The sequence below is a fragment of the Sciurus vulgaris genome (genome assembly GCF_902686455.1).
Source record: "Sciurus vulgaris genome assembly, chromosome: 6".
NCBI classification, from domain to species: domain Eukaryota; kingdom Metazoa; phylum Chordata; class Mammalia; order Rodentia; family Sciuridae; genus Sciurus; species Sciurus vulgaris.
This window is the reverse complement of record NC_136466.1, coordinates 79,315,526-79,336,681: the sequence shown is the minus strand read 5'-3', so window position 1 is coordinate 79,336,681 and position 21,156 is coordinate 79,315,526. Positions and strand designations below refer to the sequence as shown.

Sequence of the window (21,156 nt, the reverse complement as noted above, 5' to 3'; positions counted from 1 at the left end):
ACACAAAAGAAAAAAAAGGGACTAAGGTCTACTAAATTGTGTAAACACTGCATATTGTATCACTTTGTGTGGAGAGTTGCAATATACGTATTTAAGGGAGAAAGTCTTTCAGGATAAAATTTAATTTGAACAAAAATTTCCCAAACTTGACTTAAATTTGACTTAAGAAATGGTTAACATCTTAATAGTTTTCTTGTTCCTTGGACCCACCTTGGGATCTCAAATCTCCTTTTTCACAGTTAAAAAAAATAAGCCCAGTTATGTTACTGATCCTAGATCTGACTGGAATTGTGCAGTAGAATAAAATGGGCTTAACTCAGACCACTACAATTCTTATGTTTTATTGATGTCAATGAAATAAAGTTGGAAATTAAGAAACAGGTGTTTTCCATTGTTGGTCTTGGAGTTCCTGCTTATCTCTATCCAAGGAAAGAAAAGCAACTAAATGTGAGAAAAATCTTAACTGAAAAATATGAACCCTATTCCTTCATTTGTTGACCTTGGTGAAGCCACAAAAGTACTAGACAGATGTAAAAGTACTAGATAAAAGACAGAACATTACAACTAATTAGAAATACAAGTGGTGTTTTGGTGCTCTGCCTCTGTTGCACTTAAAGGATTTATTACCTGGGTTTTCTCTTTGTTTTCAACCATCCCACATATTCTACACTACTATTCTTCAGTGAAATGCACTCCTATTTTGGGCAGTGGTTGTTTTTGTCTATTCGGCATCACTGCCTATCTTCCTTGGATGGAAAAACAAACTAACAAGAAAAAATTTGAATAACTTTTTCCTTATTCCATGCGGTCTTGGGGCTGTCAATCAAGGTCCTCTTTATTCTTTCCAAAGGACAGGCATAAATGCCAATCAAATTCTTTTCCTCTGGAACTTGAATTCTGAGTAGGATGACACAGGAAAAGAGAAATGTTAGAGCTGAGAAAATTGAAATAGCTGTGTCTTGAGACAGTCATTGTTCCTAGGCTCTAGATCCCTAGCACTGTCTTGATTCCGGTCCATCCGAATGTCTTCAGTTAAAAGAATCCACATCTTTAGCAAGGAAAAAATTTCTCCTTTTGGTTTAAGTTTCCTGGAATTGATAAATAGTATTTACAAGTAGAGACTCTTAATGAATATGGCACTTATCTATGGTGTGTTCTGCACATGGATGGAGCATCAAATGTTCATAATTAGTTTAAGGGCCATCCTTTCGGCAATCAGTTATTCCAGAGAATGGTCACAAAAATAAAAAGTTATATTAAAGTAACTTAGGTATAATGGGTAAAAATATAACTCCTAAAATAGCAGGATTACATTGGAATTTTGCTTATTTTATCTACAAACAAGACTTGCCAAAATTTCAAAATATGGGATTGCATGATGCCAACCTTGGGGGCTTATTGATTAACCTGCTTCTGATTATAGAAAAAATTATTCTATCATGTGTCTTCACTGTATAATTTTATCAGTGAAGTGACAAACCATGCTTTTCAGCAACGCCTTGAACTGAAGTGGAATGTACAGTAATTCATTTCCTCAAATGAATTGCCAAAACCATTAATCTTTATCTAAGGACCCATAATAACAGTTCGTTCTCAGTAGCAGGTGGGGGAGGGTGGGAAAATGTCTTCCAGAAAGCACTTTGGCAGTCAATCTGGTTGATAATAAAACTTGATGAAACATCTGTGATTAATATTAATTCTAATTCTCTCTTTAATGGATAATTGTGAAAAAGATAATTTATCCCATTTCATTTTGACTACAGCTGAGTTTCTCAATTTAGGAAAAGAACATTTCTCCATGTTTTTCAGGTATAAAAATCTACTGGGGGGTGGAGGGGAGAAGGGACAGGTGCACAAAATAGTAAAGCAATTTCCCAGTTAGCACCTGACAATATTTTGTATGCATTCAACTGACCACTGCAGATTTGGATGTGACCCAAAGAATGGTTCCCTGGCCTGATACTTCTACATTTTTACCACTATAGAAAAATAAATGAGCCCAGTGAACTGAATTAATAACTTTTGAACTGAATTAATATATTTTGGTCATATTTGATTCTGCTAAAATTGTGAGAAAAATGCTCTTGTGAGTAAATGACAGTGAGTTATTTCTGACCATCAGTGTATTTCAAACTAGTTGATGAAAGGAACTATTTTTAACACATGCAAATGTATAATTTAAAATAGCCATAAAAATTTGTCATGGAAGCTACCATTAATTTTGACAGAATGAGGAAAGTAACTAATTGCCTTTCAAATATCAATATTAAGAATACCATTTATTAAACTAATACTTCAACTCATTTACATATGGACAACTTGAAATATCCCATCCAACTTAACACACCTAGTAAGTGGTGAGCTCAAGACCTAGGTCCCTCATTCTCATCTCTTTTTCGAAATGTAAAAATATTTATAAAGGAATCTATGATAAAATGGACTTATTTTGCATATTATATTTCTTTAAAAATGACTGCTGTCTAACCCAATATATAAGTGATAAATGGTGATTAAATACACATCACTGTTGACCTTTAATCATAACCAAATCATCCCTCCATTTAGACATACTCCTTTTTCATCAGGCTCTAACTGACATCAGGGAGAGGAAAACAAACTGACAAGCACAAAAGGTCACAGACAATAGGCACTGACTTCTTCAATGCACTCTCAAAGACCTCAAGTTTTATAAATAGAAAATTACAGAATATTCTACAGAACAGGATCACTATCCTTTCCTTTCTCCCTAGATATACCTTTTCCTTCTAAACTGTTGGTCCAAAAATTAAAATTACTTATCACTTGATATCCTGCCTGTTTTCTACTTTTTTGTGACATTCTGATTCTCAATCTTACTTATGAAGCTTACCACTTTGTAAAAGAAATTTTATATAAATGCATTCTACTGTCATGTACAACTAATTAGAACAAATAAAAATTTTTTAAAAGAAATTTTATAATGTAATTTTTTAAAATGTACAAGAAATACAAAATTCCCACAGGGTCTTGTTTGCATCAGCCAAGTTAAACTGTATGTTATTTATGGATAAAGCAAATGAGACAGTTTGTTTGGTGAGGCAAAAGAAGGATTCGTGATGACTATAAAAAATGAGATGACTCCCAGAATCTCAAACTAAGTCTTTTTTTGAAAATATTTTTTTAGTTGTGGATGGACCTTTATTTTATGCATTTACTTATATGAGGTGAGGATCAAACCCAGGGCATCACACATGCCAGGTAAGTGCTTTACCACTGAGCCACAACCCCAGCCCCTCAATCTAAGTCTTTATCCCAGTCGCATCTTTCTTTGAGTAGAGTTCCTGGGACTCTATCAACATTCATTATCAAATTCTGCCTTTTCACAAGCCTGAGACTGCTGTCCACTGGAACTTTCCATTCATTCAAATCCTGTAAGTACCCATTTCTTCTGTATCTTGAACTCAGAACCATCCATTTTCACCTTAAGCCAGTGTTCCCAAAGTGTGGTACAATCACCTGCAGGAAAAACAGCTGGAGAGCTTATTTAAAATGGATCCCTAAATTGTCACCTCATAAAATGAAATGAATCAGACTTTCTGAAGTGGGTTCCAAGAGTCTGCAATTTTATACCTCTACTCCGCTGGTGGGTCATTACAGTTGACATGGGGTTGGAAGCCCTGAGACCTGAATTCCACCTTGCCCTTCAAATCAACACTATATCTTTACTCTCTTCCTCCTGAAGTAATCTGTCTCTAATGAACAGTGCTAATCTTGTAACACTTTAGTTCCCATTTTGCAATTATCTTCATGAATGTTTCGGACGTTGGATGTTGAGCTCCTGGAGAACAAAGATGACATCAAGTATTTCACCTTGTCATGGTACAGTGTCTGCTGTATTGACCTACTGGGTAAACACAGCACAGTAAACACTGATGAACTACTTGACTAATAAGAAAGTAAAATATAATACTGAAGTGTGTCCCTCTATAGCCAGTGTAGATTTTCTACAAAAATAATGATGCACAAGTACAGACAGCTCCAACTAGAATTTAATAAATGGATTTATATAACATTTTGAATATAAATATTTCAGGAAATAGCTGCAATAAATCTTCTAAAATGGACTTTAATAATAAACACATCACACCAAAAGGTCAGAAATTCTGCTATTTGATTAAACTAATAATCCAGCAAATGTTATTGATTTAGCAATTCCACTTAATATAAACATCATAAAAGCCTGTGCAAAAAATTAAAACTGTACAGCTATGGCAAAGGAGCTGAAGGCAATATAGAAAAAACAGAAATTCAAGTAAAGGGTATTAAATATCTGAAATCAGAATAATTTCTTCATAAGTACCATTCCTATTTATGAAAAAACCTTTTGAACATTGCTTCCACTCATGAATTAGAGTTAAGAGCATAAACTATAGGGTCAAAATTCCTTTGCTCAAATCTGGACTCCACCACAAATGAACAGTGTAATTTTAGGCAAGGTATTTGACCTGTGTTTTAATTTTCTCATCTGTAAAATGGGAAAAATAATATTGTCTAATACATAGCTGCACTAAGATATGGATGAGACAGTATATATAAACATGTAGAAGAGTAAGTACTCTCATTGCTATATAATAATAATAATAGCTATTATTATATAACCAGCAAATTTCCAACCCTAAAGCAAATGATTTCAATGTATTTATATGATAAACTAATCAGTTTCCCTTCTAAGAACATACAGTTTCTACAAATTCTTCAGACTAGAACTAATGGCTCTCCATAGCCTGGTTCAATCTATCTGGTTTTGTTTTCTAAATTCTCTTTCTTCCAGTCAGATCCATAGTTTCATTGATCCCTGTTGTTATGGTTTGGATGTGAGGTGTCCCCCAGAAGTTCATGTGTGAGATGATGCAAGAAGGTTCAGAGGAGAAATGATTGGGCTGTGAGAATTTAAACCCAATCAGTGAATTAATCCACTGATAGGGATTAACTGAGTGGTAACTGAAGTGGTAGGGTGTGGAGGAGGAAGAGGTAGGAATTGGAGGCGTGGCTTTGGGTTATATATTCATATCTGTATATATTTGTATCTGGCAAATGGAGACCTCTTGCTCTGCTTTCTGATCATCTTGGGAGCTGTTTCCCTCTGCCACACTCTTCTTCCATGATGTCCTGCCTCACCTGGAGTCCTGAGGAATGGAACCTGCCTCTTATTGCTTGAGCCCTCTGAAACTGTGAACCGTGAACCCCTAAATAAACCTTTCTTCCTCTAAATTGTTCTGGTCAGGTCTTTTAGTCACGAAGCGAAAAAGCTGACTAAAACACCTGTCTTTTCTGTTCTGGTTTTATCAGGAGAAGGGGAGGCAGGTAAGAGGAAATCCACCTGAGCTGTATGAAGCTTGTTCACTGGGGAGCAGCTGTGTAATTGTCCCAACTCTAGCAAACACCCTTAGGATCCAGCACCCAGACCCCTTCTGTGTAAAATCCAGGTGCTGCCTGTGGCTACCACAAAAATCTAAAAGGTCATAAATTCTCAAAGTGGTCTTTCTCTTTATAGAATCTCTACTCATCTCTCTCTTTCTCTCTCTCTCTCTCTCTTTTTTTTTTTTTTTACAAAGATGTATAATAACTTCAACTCTACAAAGATATATAACAACCCTAAGTCTATGAAAAAGGTGGTGGATCTAGCTGGACACAGTGCATGCCTGAAATTCCACTGAATGAGAAGACTGAGCTGGAAGATAGCAAGTTTGAGGCCAGCAGGGGCAACTTAGTGAGACCCTATCTCAAAATTAAAATAAGAAAAGGACTAGGATGCAGCTCAGTGGTAAAGTACTCCTGGATTCAATTCCTATATCACAAAAAAATAAAGTGGCAGATCTTAAGTAACAAGAGCAATAGTATCAGCATCATCAGTGACAACTAACAACAATTACAACAATTGGCAACTGTTGTGCTGCTTAAGGAGGTAAGGCCATCCCTGGCAGGTCAAATTAACAAGCTGCAATGTCGAGGCAGTTGGTCACAAGGCTTTGCAATATATCCTCCCATGTCTACATGGTGGTATTGATTCCGTTAATGAAATTTAACTCTGAAAAATGACACAGGGCACCAAAGAGACATATACTTTCAATAGTCTCACTAATCATTTAGCATCTTCATCACAATTGAAGGAGGAATAGTGAATGACACATCATCATATTCTGACCTCACAAACCATTTAATAGGGTTCTGCTTCCTTTTAAAAATCCATATATTTTTTGTATGTGAATCTCAGGAATAAGACATGAAATTTACTATACTTCACATTAGCTACTTATAGAATAGAGTCTGCCTTAAGTTCCAGGGTGAGGTAGGACTTACATTATGATTTGCCAGTGATGTTTGAAACCTGTCTCATTTTCACTTCTTTAAAATGGTTATTATGAGGCTGGGATATAGCTCAGTGGTACAATGTGTGTTTAACATGTGTGAAGCCCTGGATTAAATCCCCAGCAACTAAATTTTTTAAAAAAATTATGAAATAAATGAATAAAGAATTTAGACTTGGAGGCAAACTGCATGGGTTTGAATCCTGACAACATTACTATGTGGTCTTTAAACACGTTACCTAACCTTACTGAGCCCCAGTGTCCTCATCTATATAACAGGAATAATAGTAATACCTACCTCACAGAAGCGGATTCAGTGAGTTAAAATGTGCTCAGCATTGGGCCTGGTACATACTATGTGACAATAAAAGCTAAATCACTAAAATCATGATGAAGGGAACAAGAGTTAAGGGAGCAGGTTATTGGTCAAGACCCGAGTAAGCCTTTAGCAAAAGGCTAATCTAAACTTCACTTAAGTCACTGCAGGATCCATCACTGTCTCAAAACAAGCTAAACTGACTGCCCAGCCATATACAGTTAAGACCTTTAAGCAGTCTCTTCAATGTAGAACATTTGCCTATCAACATTTTTGGCCTCTAGTTTACTCTTCTTGTTGAGATTTGTTTCTTAAAATTTCATCTAAAACAATGCAAGAATTTCTGAACTTAAGGATGAAGAACCACTGAAACTGTTAAAGCAAAACTTGATGTATACAATGGATCTTCATCAATTCAGATTTCAGAGGGAATTTGACAATTTACTTTAGGAGAAAATTAATTTTAGAAGTCTTAAAAATTGGGCAAAGCAAATTTATATTAGAAGCTTGGTATTGGAGGTAAAAATTGGGCAAGTTTAAGTTAAAAACACTATGGTCTTTTTTAATGATTAAGAGCATGCTACTCATTTTTAAGGATTTGCATACAAAAGGAAATGCTAAAACGAAATTTAGCTAATATTAATATAGATAAAATTAGTTGAAAATATTGTACATCTCTGAAAATAGTAAAGATATTATCATTCCAATTTCTAACAATAATAGACTGGTTGGCTGTTTGCCAATATATGATATTTTACTTCGGGGACTCAGAATGAATTAATATTTCGTAAAGCTTTAAATTTTACAACCAAACCTGGATACAGCATATATATTAAAGTTTGGTTTCTAATGTGAATTTTATACAATCTGCCTAAAAATATTCACTGGAAAAGCAGCCTGTTGCCAAAGTCCACATATTTCCCCTATTAAACAGAGGTAAGCCATATCCCCAGAAACCATATTTCAAGCCCACAGGATACTCATGAACTAAAATAATGAATGATAATGCTTCGTTCTCTGCATTAATATTAAAGAAAAGAGAAAATAGAAAACTTTATAGCCACTATCAGCTCTCTGGATCATAAATCTCAAGTTTTGAGAATTGCTTCCCAAAAGGGTAGGGAGTAAGGATGAGTTGTGAGAGAGCTTCAGAGCCTAGAGATATTTTTTAGCAAGCCAGCAAAGCACTGACACACATTTCTACATATCTCTGGCTGTGAAAAGTCTCATTTGTAGTGATTTATATTTCCTCATAAAGAACTCTGTAGATAATATAAGCCTGCTGTGAGGCTGTATGACAACTTTCAAACCAAGAGTTACACGACCATTCTGTTAAAATAGAGTAAGAATAGATGAGTGGGAAAATCTGTAGAAATAGTATTTCTTCTGATGAAAGACCACAGTACTGTTCTTCGAGCACACACCATATTCAGAGTCACCTTTCACTCTGCTAATATGTCTCATGGATAAGATTTTGGTCATCTATACTGGAAAGAATTTTCCTTTCTGAAGATTGGCTACGTATTTGCTGTGTGCATGCTTGTGTAATTTACAACAAATGACACTTACACATCATCACACGGAAGTTCAGTTGCCTTAATAAGTTACTAAGGGAAACACAGAGAATAGCATGCTGACAACCCAAAGTCAATGAAGTATAAACACTGTTATTCCAAGTGTCACTGGCGTGTTATTTCCATTTCTCCTGGCATCTGCTCTATGTAACACCACACAGACACACAATGCAGCAGCTCATTAAACTCCTTCCGTTAACTCTGAAACCAAATTAGTACATTACACGTTTATAAGGCCGAGAATTACTGCTTCTCTGTGAAATTACACAATTAATCAGGTGTGTTATTTCTCTAGGAGATGTGGCCACTTTTGACATTTAGGGATGAAAGGAGCAATCCTTTAATTTGTTTCCCATTCAGCATTTATTCTCAGTGTGGTAAAAGGAAGCAAAAGGTGACATAATTTCTTCTCACCCCTTTGGAGGCCAAAACTCTACATGCTTCCTCAGTCTCCTAATAGCATTTTGAATTCTTAAAAGGAGTACAAATACAAATTATTTTGTTTTTGAACTTCTTATCTGAATGTCGCAGCCTTTGAAAATTTCAGACAATGGGAAGGATGCTCATGAGTCTTCAGTTTCTTGTGACTGATACCATGAATTTCCATCAAGTCCCAATTATTCAACAGCTTTTAAGATTCCCTTTGCAATCTATTAAGCAGTTATGTTAGCTCCAGTTTCCTTCTTCAGAGATCTGGCATTAATTTCTCTGATTCTTTTTAACAGCAGTTGAGTTAGAGTCATCCTTGAGCCTAGTCATTTAATAGGGCATACATTTCTTTAAAAAATTCTTATGACTTAACCAAATAATATTGCTAAAAAAATGAAGTTTCTTTAAATATCCTGTGTTCCTGTCCATTGCTTCTTCCTCCTTTGATTTCACCCAGACTATCTGAAATGCACCAGGTGAAACCACTACAAAGCACGGGAGCAGCTTCTGCTCTGACTGTCCTGGCTGATGCTGAGTGTTCGGTTCAGAAGGTTAACAGGCACCTGGCAATAAACAATTGTTTTCATAATAGAAAATTACAATTAGCACAGAAAAATATCCTGAAGTCCCAAATATCCTCTTTCAGGTTCTTTATTTAACTTTAATTTAAGAGTCCTTGAAATCCATTCATGCTTTCCTGAAACATGGCTAGGGACAGCTTGAAACAGACACAATTCTCTAAACTCATTCTTTAAATGAAAAAGGTGCATTCCTGCAGGTTCACTAAGGACCTGTGGAAGTATACAAAGGGAATAAAAAGACTATTTTCAGAGACAGACCTAATACAATCCCTCAAAAGTTTCCAGTGTCCAAGTGGAGAAAAACTATTCCATTCAATTTCAAAATAAAACAAAAATAAAAAAAAAAAGTTTTCAGTTTTCTGCTTTACAAAATATTAAAATTTGTCTATTTCCTAACATTGCTCTTAACTGCTTTCTGGTTAATAAAAATGTGCCTTGAAAGACCATGCTCTGGGTCCACATACCTGGAAAAAAAAAAAAAAAATAGAGGCAGTGAACTACTTATCTGACCATAATCCTACTAGAAATTTCGGTTAAAAAAAAAAAAAAAAAAGCCTTGAATCTCAGCAGAGTTGATGTGACACCAAATGATGCTAAAATAAGACTTCAATAATCAAAAATATTTTTCAAGAACAAAAGTAAAATGCATCCGCACACTGGAACATGTATTGAGTTTTTCATTTTAGGAAAGCACATTGTGCTGGGTGCAGTGGTACACGCCTATAAACCCAGCTACTCAGAAGGTCGAGCAGGTGAATTGCAAGTTCAAGTTTAGCCTTGGCAATTTATTAAGACCCTTCCTAAAGTAAATTTTAAAAAATGAAAAGGGATGGGGATATAGCTCAGTGGTTCAGCACCCCTAGACGAGGAAAAAAAAAAAAAAAACAGGAAGAAGGAACAAATAAATAAACGTTGTATTAACAGACCACCTCTTTTGCAAGCATAAAGTGAAAAAAGATTACCTTGTGCTTCAATAATTGTGCTGTTTTGACACTCTTATTTCAATAAGAAAAATTCAGTTAAAGGTGGATTAGTATGAATTATAAAGAACAAAATAATTTGTAATATAGATTACCAATGCAAGTCAATTAAAAAAAAAGACATCTAAAGGAGAAAAAAGACCTCTAATCCATAACGTTCTTTAAGAATATTGGAATTGCTTTTAATCTTTATGGAGGTAGGATTTTTTTTTTTTAAACATCAATCTGGGCTGTTCAAGCTGTCTTAACTTTGAAGGATTCAAAATTCTTTGTATATGGATTTTTGAAAATTTCCTTTTATCAATCAACTTTTTTTTTTTAAGGAACATTTCATTAACTAAGTCTTGGTGGTAAGATTGTAATAAACAAATGCTATAATTATACCCATTTTACAGATGAAGAGAGTGAAGCTGGGTTAAGTCAAGTAATTTGCCCAAGGTCATGTAGCTATTAGGAGTAAAGGAGGAAATTCAGGGCCATGGCTGTGCTCTTGCAGGAGAGGTGATCTGTGCTCTTTTATCTTTTCTCTGAATTTTTAAAATTTAAACTGTATTCTACTCTGCTTTGATTATTTCCAACATATAATTAAAAACATTACTAAGAAACTAGGGAACTGCTGCAGAATAATAAAACTTGGGAACTCTAACTTATTTGATTTTCTTAAATATTATCATATAAATACTTTTTAAAGTTATCTTTCCTTCTATGTGTTTTACTATTGTAACATCTATTCATTTGAGTAATATTTATTGAGTAACTCTTTTTAATGCTTTTTTATTTTCTTACTTTTTTCATTAAAAATATAGTTATTTTTATCAATAGTGTAGCTAAGTAGGTTCTTCACATCATGGGTTATGGAACACTTGCTTGAGTTTTATAAACAGTTCTATGAGAAACTTCACTCTAAGTTCAAAACAACTCACCCGCAAAAATGCTTTTAGAACACATCCAACTGGCAAGTGCAGGAGTTTCTTCTTTATATTAGTGGGCTCTGTTTAACTGAATATTCTTATACTTTCAAACGCTTAGTCAATAACCATATTGTACAATCAAATGATTTCTGAAGTTGATCTCCATCATTTAAATAAGATAGCTGTTAGGAATTTAGAAAACTTTTTTTAAATTTAAAAAATTGTGTAGCGCATATTAAAGTTGCCTCATGGCCAATGACAAACCTGTACACTTTCAACTAAAATACAGGAAGCAGAGAATCAGCAGTTAACCCATTCATCTAAGTAGCTATATATTATGGATTTAAGAATGATGTCCATAGTAATATATAATGTTTCCAGACAAATTAGATGTAGCAAATGCTAGAATTCTCTGCCTTTTCATTAAATGACATTTGTCTTTTTTAATGGGTCTCTCATTAAAACTCCTGAATCATTTCATGCTAAAATTCCTGAATCAATTGTTCAATCATGATTCAGTGTGGATGCTCTATATTTATCAAACTTAAGAAGAATTTCTTAAAAAAGTAAAACTTTTCAGGTTTCTGAAGTTATCTAAGAAGAGATAGTTGAAATATCTCCTGGAGATGGAAAGTATCCTTTGGAGAGATGCAAATGCATCAATTTGTTTAAAATTTATCCGTTATCTGATTTGGGATTTACAGGGAGAGTTTATAAAGTAGAATTCTCTAAACAGTAGATGTCAAAGTGAGTACTCTTTGTTTCTGATCTTATTTAAAAATACAAAACATAGTTCTCCTTTTGAAGTATGAGACCTAGCACTTCATCTTTTCACTTCTTTTAGTTGCTTACTCACTTAATTTCCTCTCAGATCTGCTATTTATTATCTGTGTGAACCTTCTTCAAGTTACCTATCATTGTGTATCAGTTTCCTCACCCATAAAAAGAACACTACCTCATAGTGCTGGTTTGAGAGTTGCAGGGTGTTTTAGTGTTTAGAAAGATGCCTGGAATATTAGTATTAATAATCTACTACATACCAAGCAATATGACACCTGGTATGGAGCAAAAACAGTTGTGAACAACCCACCATTAATGGACAATGTCGGGGTGAGGAACACTTTGGGGAAAACAGGGGAAGAGTATACAGAATGATAAAGGAGGTGTTAATTTCATACAAGAAAGTCAGAACAAGTTTTTTAAAAAAATATTTTTTAGTTGTAGATGTACAAAATATCTTTATTTACGTATTTTTATGTGTTGCAGAGGATTGAATCTAGTGCCTCACATGTTCCAGGCAAGTGCTCTACTTCTGAGCTATAACCCCAGCCCCCAGAAGGACCTTCGATGTAAATATTTTTAAGACAACTCTAAAGAGAGTGAGAGGAAGGGGTGTAAGTGCCTGGAGAGATGAGAGCCTCAGCCAGAGGGACAATAAAGCACCAAGACACTGATGCTGGACAGGACTGTGGAGCAGGAAGAAGGGCAGGATAGCTGGACCAGAGAGAATAAGACAGTGAGTAGTAGGAAAGGAAATCAGAGAGGCCGAGGGTGGGGGAGAAAGGAGCACAGCCCTGAGGACCCTGCTAGCCAGGTCAGAGACTGGACTTTTATTCTGGTGAGATGGGAAGTCACTGGAAAGTTCTGCCACAGCAGTGACATGAGCAGAGGGCAACGCACAGGAGTTCGTTAGATTAGTGGAGACCACAGGTGATGGTGGCTCGGACAGGGTGGCAGGGAAACAACTAGTTCCATCGTTCTAATACACCTCTCCACTGTGCATCTGTCTCCAAGATTTCCCTTTAACTAGAGTTTATTGACACCACTAAGTAAGGCTTTGGGAGGGGCCACTTCTCACATGTCATCTCTTACTCCAAAGCTGAAAACCTCCAAAGACAATGTTACAAGGTTATGATACTAAAGTTTCCAGAGATTTCTGAAATCATCAGTTACAACCGAATTCTTATAAGATGCAGTTAGAACTCCAGAGACATTAACTGATTAAACCAAGGTCATCTAGCTAGTCAGAGATAGAAAGGGACTCAGTTTTCCTTACTTAACAAGAGAGTTCATTCAAAAATCTGTGTTTCTGTGTACTTACAAAGATAACTTATAGTGCCCTTATTGAAAAGATTTCTCTTTATCCTTTCTGATTTAAAAATAACAGCAGAAAAGCTACTTTCAAACGTATCCCTTTTGGGCTAATATTTATGTGAAACACTTCTAAAATGAGTACTTTTGAAATTCCTAAAATGAGTATTTTTGAAGATTCTAAAATTACTCTTCTTTAGGAAATCTATATAAATGACTATTACCTTAGTCAGTTGGTTGGTCTACAAATCTGTCACTGATAGAAAGCCACCAACTTTTTGTAACAATTTTAGTGTGTCAATCTTTTACCCAACTTACTCCTGGTGATAGAAAACAGTATTTGTCAGATTCAGGAATGGCCCCAGTCTGCTTTGCAATAATTAGTGATTATGACCATTCAATGTGCTGTCTTGTTCTCAAGCAAAGAAAAACAACATAGATAGATTTGATTGGAATTGCATAAAGGATAGAGACTGTGAAGGATGATGTTTCATTTTAAAGGTAAGTTGGCAACTTCCTATGAGTTTTTTTTTTTTTTTTTTTTTTTAATTTTTAGTTGTAGACGGACACAATACATTTGTTTCTTTATTTATTTGGCTCTGAGAATCGAACCCAGCACCTCATTTGTGCCATGTAAGTGCTCTACCACTAAGTCACTGAATTTGGTTAATTTTAGAAAACACAAAGAAATTAGAAAGGAAACAAATCCGGCTGAAGAGATGGAAGAACATAATAAGAATTTTTCTGATTCATACCCTTTTTAGGTCTAGGCAATCCTAATGAAACACTCATCTGGCCCTCCCACAAACTTGTATTTGTATCTGAGTTCTAGCACTTTACCTCAAAACTAAATGTAAGCCTGCCTTTAGCCTCTAATGCAGGTCAGATAATAGGCTATGGGGTCTCTTCCTCTCTTTTGTCTTGGAGAATTTGGAAGAGATGTTTTAGGTCATGAGGAGCTGAAACATACTCCTGTCACAGCAAGAACATTTTATAAAACTGACTGGTGGAGGCCAAGCTTGCTCCTGAGATGGGCAACGGAGCCTCCTCTATGGTAGTGTGAGAAAGGTCATTTCCCAACCATCTTGTTCATTCCACACAGGCTAGGACACAGGAAAATTCAGCTGAGGGCCAATTCTCCCCTAAGAATCCTTTAGTTTAATTATGAACACAGTACATTAAATGTCTGGAAGACGTCCATGTTAGCTCTTCCCCTACTGCTGGTGGTGGTGAAAGGGAGGAAACCCTTTTATTACTGAAAGACAGGGAAGGATGCTTTTGTGGGTCAAAAACATGGTTGGAAATTCAATTTAATTGAACACCAGGCTCCTGTGCTTCTTGTAAATGAACGTCGTTTTGCTGCTAATTTTGTGCTATTTTACCTTTCATTAAAAAAGTAATTCAAGTTAAACTCAGCTGAACAGCAAAAAGCTCTTGATATTTTGAAGCATTTTGGAACAATTACTTTGACGGGAACCCTTGACAGTTAAATGACTCTGTTAAATGAATGTTATAGAAGACACATAATGATTTTTAGTGAAATATTGAATTTAACCACAAATGAGGAAAAACCAGTCATAAGCACTATGGGTATATTTGAATAATAACATCTTGCTTATGAACCTCAATGGATTCTATAATTTTTAATAATCATGCAATCAACCAGTTAGCTGGTGGGTATGTTTCCATCTTGGTGCTCTCTATTCATTTTTGGTTTATGCTTTTGTTGTTGTCTTTTAATTGAAGAAGCCAATAAGAAAATTTCAAAACTGGTAATAATTTCTTCTTTCATTAGGATAGTATTTGCAGTTAGCCAATTAATGAGATGCTGTCCTTTAACTAGAGACTTTCTTTTTACAATTTTTCTTGTTTGCTGAATGGGATTCTTTCACAAAGTAAGAAATCAGCAAGAGTCAAGAGCAGGCTGTCTGAGAACGTGTGAATTCACTGCATGCCAGTATTTCCTGCATCTGTGGAACTCAATATTCCTTTCTTATTTTATGGATCGAATGTGAGATAGTATCAAGGCTTTTACATGTTTTCTCATGACTAACAACTGAAAAATGTACTGAAATAATAAAACTGGTACTGTTCAATTTCCTTTTTAAATTCACTTGCATTATAAGTGAGAGAACCCATATGATGATGAAATCTGACTTATTGTAAAATTCCGTTTTGGGGAGAACAGGAGCGAGAAATTTCAGTATAGATATAAACCATCAGGGTGAGGATGTCTGAACTGAAGAAATGAGTCAGAAAAGCAGGAATGTTCTTTATCTTGCTCGTGTGGGGTGAAAAGCTGATGCTAAGCATACTGAGTAGTATTACATGGCTCTCTGCACACTGGGTGCAGCTGCACTTCCTGATCCTTCCAAGCAGGTGAGGCACAACTTCCCCCAAGTTCCCACTGCTTCCTGCATTTATCTTTATGTAGTGAGTATCTGTGTATACTCTATTTACATGTCTGCTCCCCAGTAAAATGTCATTCCCTAAAAGGAGGCAGTGTCTTTTCATCTTGTACCCCCGACATTTCTGAGCCACCATAAGCTGTTCAATTAATCTACTTATGAACAAGGACTCCTTTATCTACTTCAGTTGACAGTGAAATTACATAGAAATGGTTAGTCTAAATATTTGATAGCAGTCAAAGGAAAGTCCAGGTACACAGCGAGTTACTTAAACTGTGTATCACTTATTATATTTTTGCTGTTTAATGTGTGGACCACAGGCCAGCCAGATCAGCATCACCTGGGAGCTTTATACCTATGGAATCTCAGGCCCTGCCTCAGACCCAGGTCACAATATGCATCGCTAACAAGAGCCCCAGATGACTCTTTTATACATGAAGTTTGAGAAACATTTATCAATAATGTATAATAGTATGTTGCATGAAGAAGTGATGGGTAAATAATGGAGAAGAAACAAGGCCATGGCTTTGAGATTAATGCAGAAGTCTGCTGAGGAAGTGTTAGAGCTCTCTCAGGACAGTCACTCAGTGTTCACAGGTGAGAAACTCACTCATACCAGTTCCCTGGGAACCCTTGCTTGATACTTCTTCACACTCTTTCCTGTTTAAAGACACAGCTGCTCTTAATAATTGTCTTTTCTCCTTGGTGCAAAGAGAGTATTTATCGTCAGCATGCTGACATTTGCAGGAGTTTTGGCTTTCTCCACGAAAACTGTGGATGATTGAAAGGATATTGCTGACACCTGAATAAGAAATCCAAGGACTCTAAGCTATGTAAATTTAATTATTTCCTTTAATTTTTTTCAGGAATCTCTTTTCTTCTCCTGAGCTTTGGAGAAGTCCTAGCCATTTTCATTTAAAAGAAATACAAGTCAGCAGTGGTTCACTGAACAGGCTGACACGCAATTTCATAGTGGGCGAGGCGCTGTGTCTTTAATCTAATTTGTGCTCTCAATTCCCAGCTAATGTATCTAGGGATCATGATGTATGCATTTACAAGGAGACATCTGTAACGCAGAGTCCAGCTTTGTAATCCTCTGAAACATGGGTAAAAAATTAGTCTGAAATCTTGCAGCTGCCCTACAACATGATAAATCTCTATATACTCACAGATGTAGAAATATTCTCGGCCTGGCCTGAATTCAAATCCTAGAGAAAAGGGAGTGAAGAGCTGGAATTTTTCAGAGAACTTCAGTGGTCCATTTGGAGAGTGAGGCCGGTTACATTCCCATCTCTTGAAGCCTTTGGAAGTGTGGTCGCAGGCACTGTAACCATCAAAGTTGACCATGTAGAGGACATAGCGCTCAGTCTTATCTTCTGGGACGGAGTCCTCATAGTGAGGGCAGAAAACATCCAGGTAGTCATTGATACAGACGTCGATATGGTAGTCACCTCTCTGGAATCTGTTAAAAGAAGAAGAAAATGAAGAAATAATTCACAGTAGAAGTGATTTCTAGTGCAAATCAGTGGTTGCACCCTTTAATTCTTCTGGAGTTAAAGGATTTAGTCTAATAAGTTCTTAATGAACATTACTGTGATTTGGAAAATGGTTTCAAACATTGTAGTTCTCAATCCAAGCAACAATAAGCCATTTTAGAAAGGAATTCCATTCAATTTGTTTCAAAATACCCTAAAAAGGAAGTGCTTCATTTTTATTCTAGTTATTACATTAAACATCATTCTTTCAAAATGAATTTTCTGATTTGTTGTTTTCCATTTTTCCTTTCATTCTTAAAATTATATATACTGAAGAAAAGTTTTCATGTTTAGGATAGTTTCACAATAAATATTTTTGAATATATAAATAAGTACATTAAATAACAATAAATTACAGAATTGTTTCAATTATAAATGAGGCCATTTTCAACTTCCTATGCAAATATAGAGAATTAAAGCTATAAAACTGATAGAATTAGAATCATAAAATGTAAAAGTCAGAAAATTCCTGGAGGAACATTTTCATTTTGGAGGAAAACAAAAACCTAAGGCATAAGCATGAAGAAGGGAGTATTTGAGCTAGATCTAGAGAACGAAGACTTTGGATTCCAGTGCAGCATTCTCCTTAGATCTGCTTAGGTCACCAACTCATTTTATCTCATCACTCTTTTGATGCCACATTCTTTCTATTATTAAGAAAACTGAAAACATCTATATCGCATGACTTTTCCCTATTTCTTTTAATTTTATAAGTCATGTTCTAGGGTTGGATTGGCAAGCCCTGAAAGTCACAAGCCAGATAACAATAGCAAAACCATGACAAATTCATCCTAAAATACTCAAAATGCATATACACACACTCACACACACACCAGACTCATCCAAGCACAGAAATACCACATATTTTGCTTTAATTCTAATCTTACAAATATTTGCTTATTTAGTATCTTTCCCTATAAGTTAAAAATATTTCACAGGATCCAAGGATGTGTAAAACAGGAATTGTGATGGATACAGCTTTCTCAGTCTGAAATTGTGGTGAAAAAGCCTATAAAACCCCTTTGTTTTTAGCGAGTAAGGAAATTCTTCCCTGAGCCCTTGGAAAGGTTCATCATAAAATGGTGTTACTGCTGAAATACAACACTCATAAAGCCATATAATCTTCAAGTCGGACAGTCTCAGCATGAACACTTCCCAGTGATGGTGAGCTTCTCTATTCCATTTTTGGACATTTCTAAATGTTAGAAAGTCTCTTCTTATATTGAGCATAAATCTGCTTCTGTGTAATTTCCACCCAGTGATCCTACTTCTGCTGCCTGGAATTACAACGAACAAATCTAATTCTTCTTCCACTAGGTAGTCCATAAAACATTTGGAGATGTCAGCTATGTCTCTCTGTATCCTCATTTCACCAGACATGAAAATCCTTATTTCTTTGGTTATCTCTGGTGTAGTTCCCAAACTCCTCATCTTTCTAGTTTGTAGATGCTCTCAGGTAACCCAGTTTCCCAGTGTGTTCTCTTAAAATTTAGGACCTAAACACAACAAAACCCTCTGAGAGCTTGGGACCAATGTTTACCTCAGTAGAAATAATCCCCTTGCCCTGGATGCTAAATATTTACCATAAAGCTGCAATTCCCTTCTGAGAGACAATGTTGTAAAACCGTGAAGGCATTACCCATTTCAAATGAATAGATCTAGATTTAAGGATTGGATCTGCTGTGGGTTGAATGGAACAGTTATAAATCATCCTGAGCCTCAGTTTACAAGTTGAATAATAAGCACCTGCCTCACCAGACTCACATGGCTGCTTCAAGCCACAGATCGGAAAACTTATGAAAAGCAAATGTGTGCTGATTTATACACAAGAAATAAAGAAAGCTTATCAGGGTCTTCACTTTCCAGTTAGAGGATCCCCAAACACAACCATTTTTTTAAAAACAAAAATGTGCAAGTATTTATTTCTTTATATTTACAGTGATCATGTGTTTACTTTTTCTTCATTACAGATAGGCAATGATTTGTCAAGATGCAAGGGAAGACTGCGTTGCCTTTAAAAGATTTTTGAACATCAAGGTAACATCACTGCCAAAGTACAAAGAAAAGACACTGCAATGTTCAGATGAAAGGGTGCTGGGATGTGAATCATCAGCACTGAGAGTAGCCTGGCAGTTCTGGAGGAGAGCCAGACAAGAGCTGCAGCAGAAGGCAATGCCCAGATGCACTTTACATTATTATATTATTATTATAGATTTTAAAGACATTCAAGGGGGAAGTTTCTTCTTTCCCTCAGTGTCACTCATTTTAGATTCTACTAGCACTTGGCAGAGATCAAAAGTGAAAATAAAAATTAAAACCGCCATTATCCAGACCCTTTCTGTTATGCTTTTATTCAATAATTCCTTATTCTAAAAGTTAAAAACATTGTCACTGTTTTTTTTTTCTTTTGACAAATTCAATTTTAACTCCCTATTCCAATTTTTATCCCAGTCAATGTTGCTGCTAGAATTTTACTTTTTTTTTTTTTTTTTCTTTTCTTTTCTTGGAGGTGCTGGGGATTGAACGCAGGACCTTCTGCTTGTGAAGCCAGCACTCTACCAACTGAGCTATATCCCCAGCCCACCAGAATTTTAATAAGGCAAACTGTGGGACTGAAGAGCCATTCTACATTGGGTTGACCAGTAATCCCTTCAAGTGATCTTTAACTTTGTGTGAAGGGTTAACTAAATTACTGTGATGCCTATTTTAGACCTGCAATTCACCCCAGCAATTATTTCTGGCCTCTATCCACTGACAAAGAAAAGATGATGATTTATCATGGAATCAATTTACATTTGTTTCAGATCTTTAATTTGCATAAATTAGTTTATTAAAGCAAATTTCAAAGAATGGACAATATAAGTCTAAAACCCGTGACAAGCTGGAGCTCATAAAAGGCATCTGTACAACACACTTAAGTGTAATCCAAAGACAAGTTTGGGATTAGATATTCTAATACTATACCAAAGTGCATTGGATCATTCTTTTCTCCAGTTACAAAGTGGTATTGAATCAGTCTTTTCTGGTCTTTTTGAAGAAGCACAGAAGCATGATTAACATTAATGAGTGATTATTATGTTACATTAATTATTTCAATTTAATCTTTACCACTGTCTCAAAGAAAACACACTATTACTACATTTATTTAAAGATGAGGAAAATGAGATCAAAAAGTCAATGTTACTTAAAATCAGCATACTATAGTGATGCAGCTACTACCTCAGTGTTTATAGCAGCTCAATTCACAATTGCTTAACTATGGAACCAACCTAGATGCCCTTCAACAGTTAAATGGATAAATAAAATAAAATATGGTATATATATATATATATATATATATTTATTTATTTAAAGAAGAATGAAATCATGGCATTTTCAAGTAAATGGATGGAGCTGGAGAATATCATGCTAAGTGAAATAAGCCAAACCCTCCAAAACAAAGGTCAAATGTTTTCTCTGATATGCAGATGCTAATCCACTATGGGGGGTGAGGTAAGGAAGAATGAAGAAACTTTGGATTATACAGAGGAGAGGGAAGGGAGGGGAGAGAGTTTGGGAGTGGGAAGGATGGTGGAATGGGATGGACCTAATTACCCTATTACACGTATGACTGAACTACCGATGTGACTGCACCATGTCCGGCCAGAGGAATGGGAAGTTATGCTCCATTTGTGTACAATTTGTCTAAATGCATTCTTTCATGTGTAATTAGAACAAATTAAAAAATTTAAAAAATATTGAAAAAAGAAGTTCATGTTCCACAACTAGTAAAATAGAAGAGGCAGAATACAAACCAAAGCTCTCTGACCTCAGAAATAAAGCTCCTCACTATTCCATTTGGAGAAAGATGAAACTCTAACAGCAAGTCCTTAGGTCGACTCTGTAGTCTTCCAGAGGGACAATTCTTATTCTCAATGAGGTTTTAGTTCTCCTGTTTAGAGATTCAACAAATATTTGCTACATCCAGGATTTAGTACATGTGTT

General features: G+C 35.6%; 1 protein-coding gene across 6 annotated transcripts in view; it reads right to left on the bottom strand.

Annotated features, from left to right (window-relative positions):
* Positions 1–21,156, bottom strand: part of EFNA5 (ephrin A5) — a 277,313-nt gene that overhangs the window by 31,377 nt on the left and 224,780 nt on the right. For all 6 annotated transcript variants that reach the window (XM_079144819.1, XM_079144818.1, XM_079144820.1 and 3 more), the window contains one exon: positions 16,807–17,099. In XM_079144819.1, the coding sequence (XP_079000945.1) occupies positions 16,807–17,099 (293 nt within the window). The remainder of the gene's footprint in view (positions 1–16,806; positions 17,100–21,156) is intronic.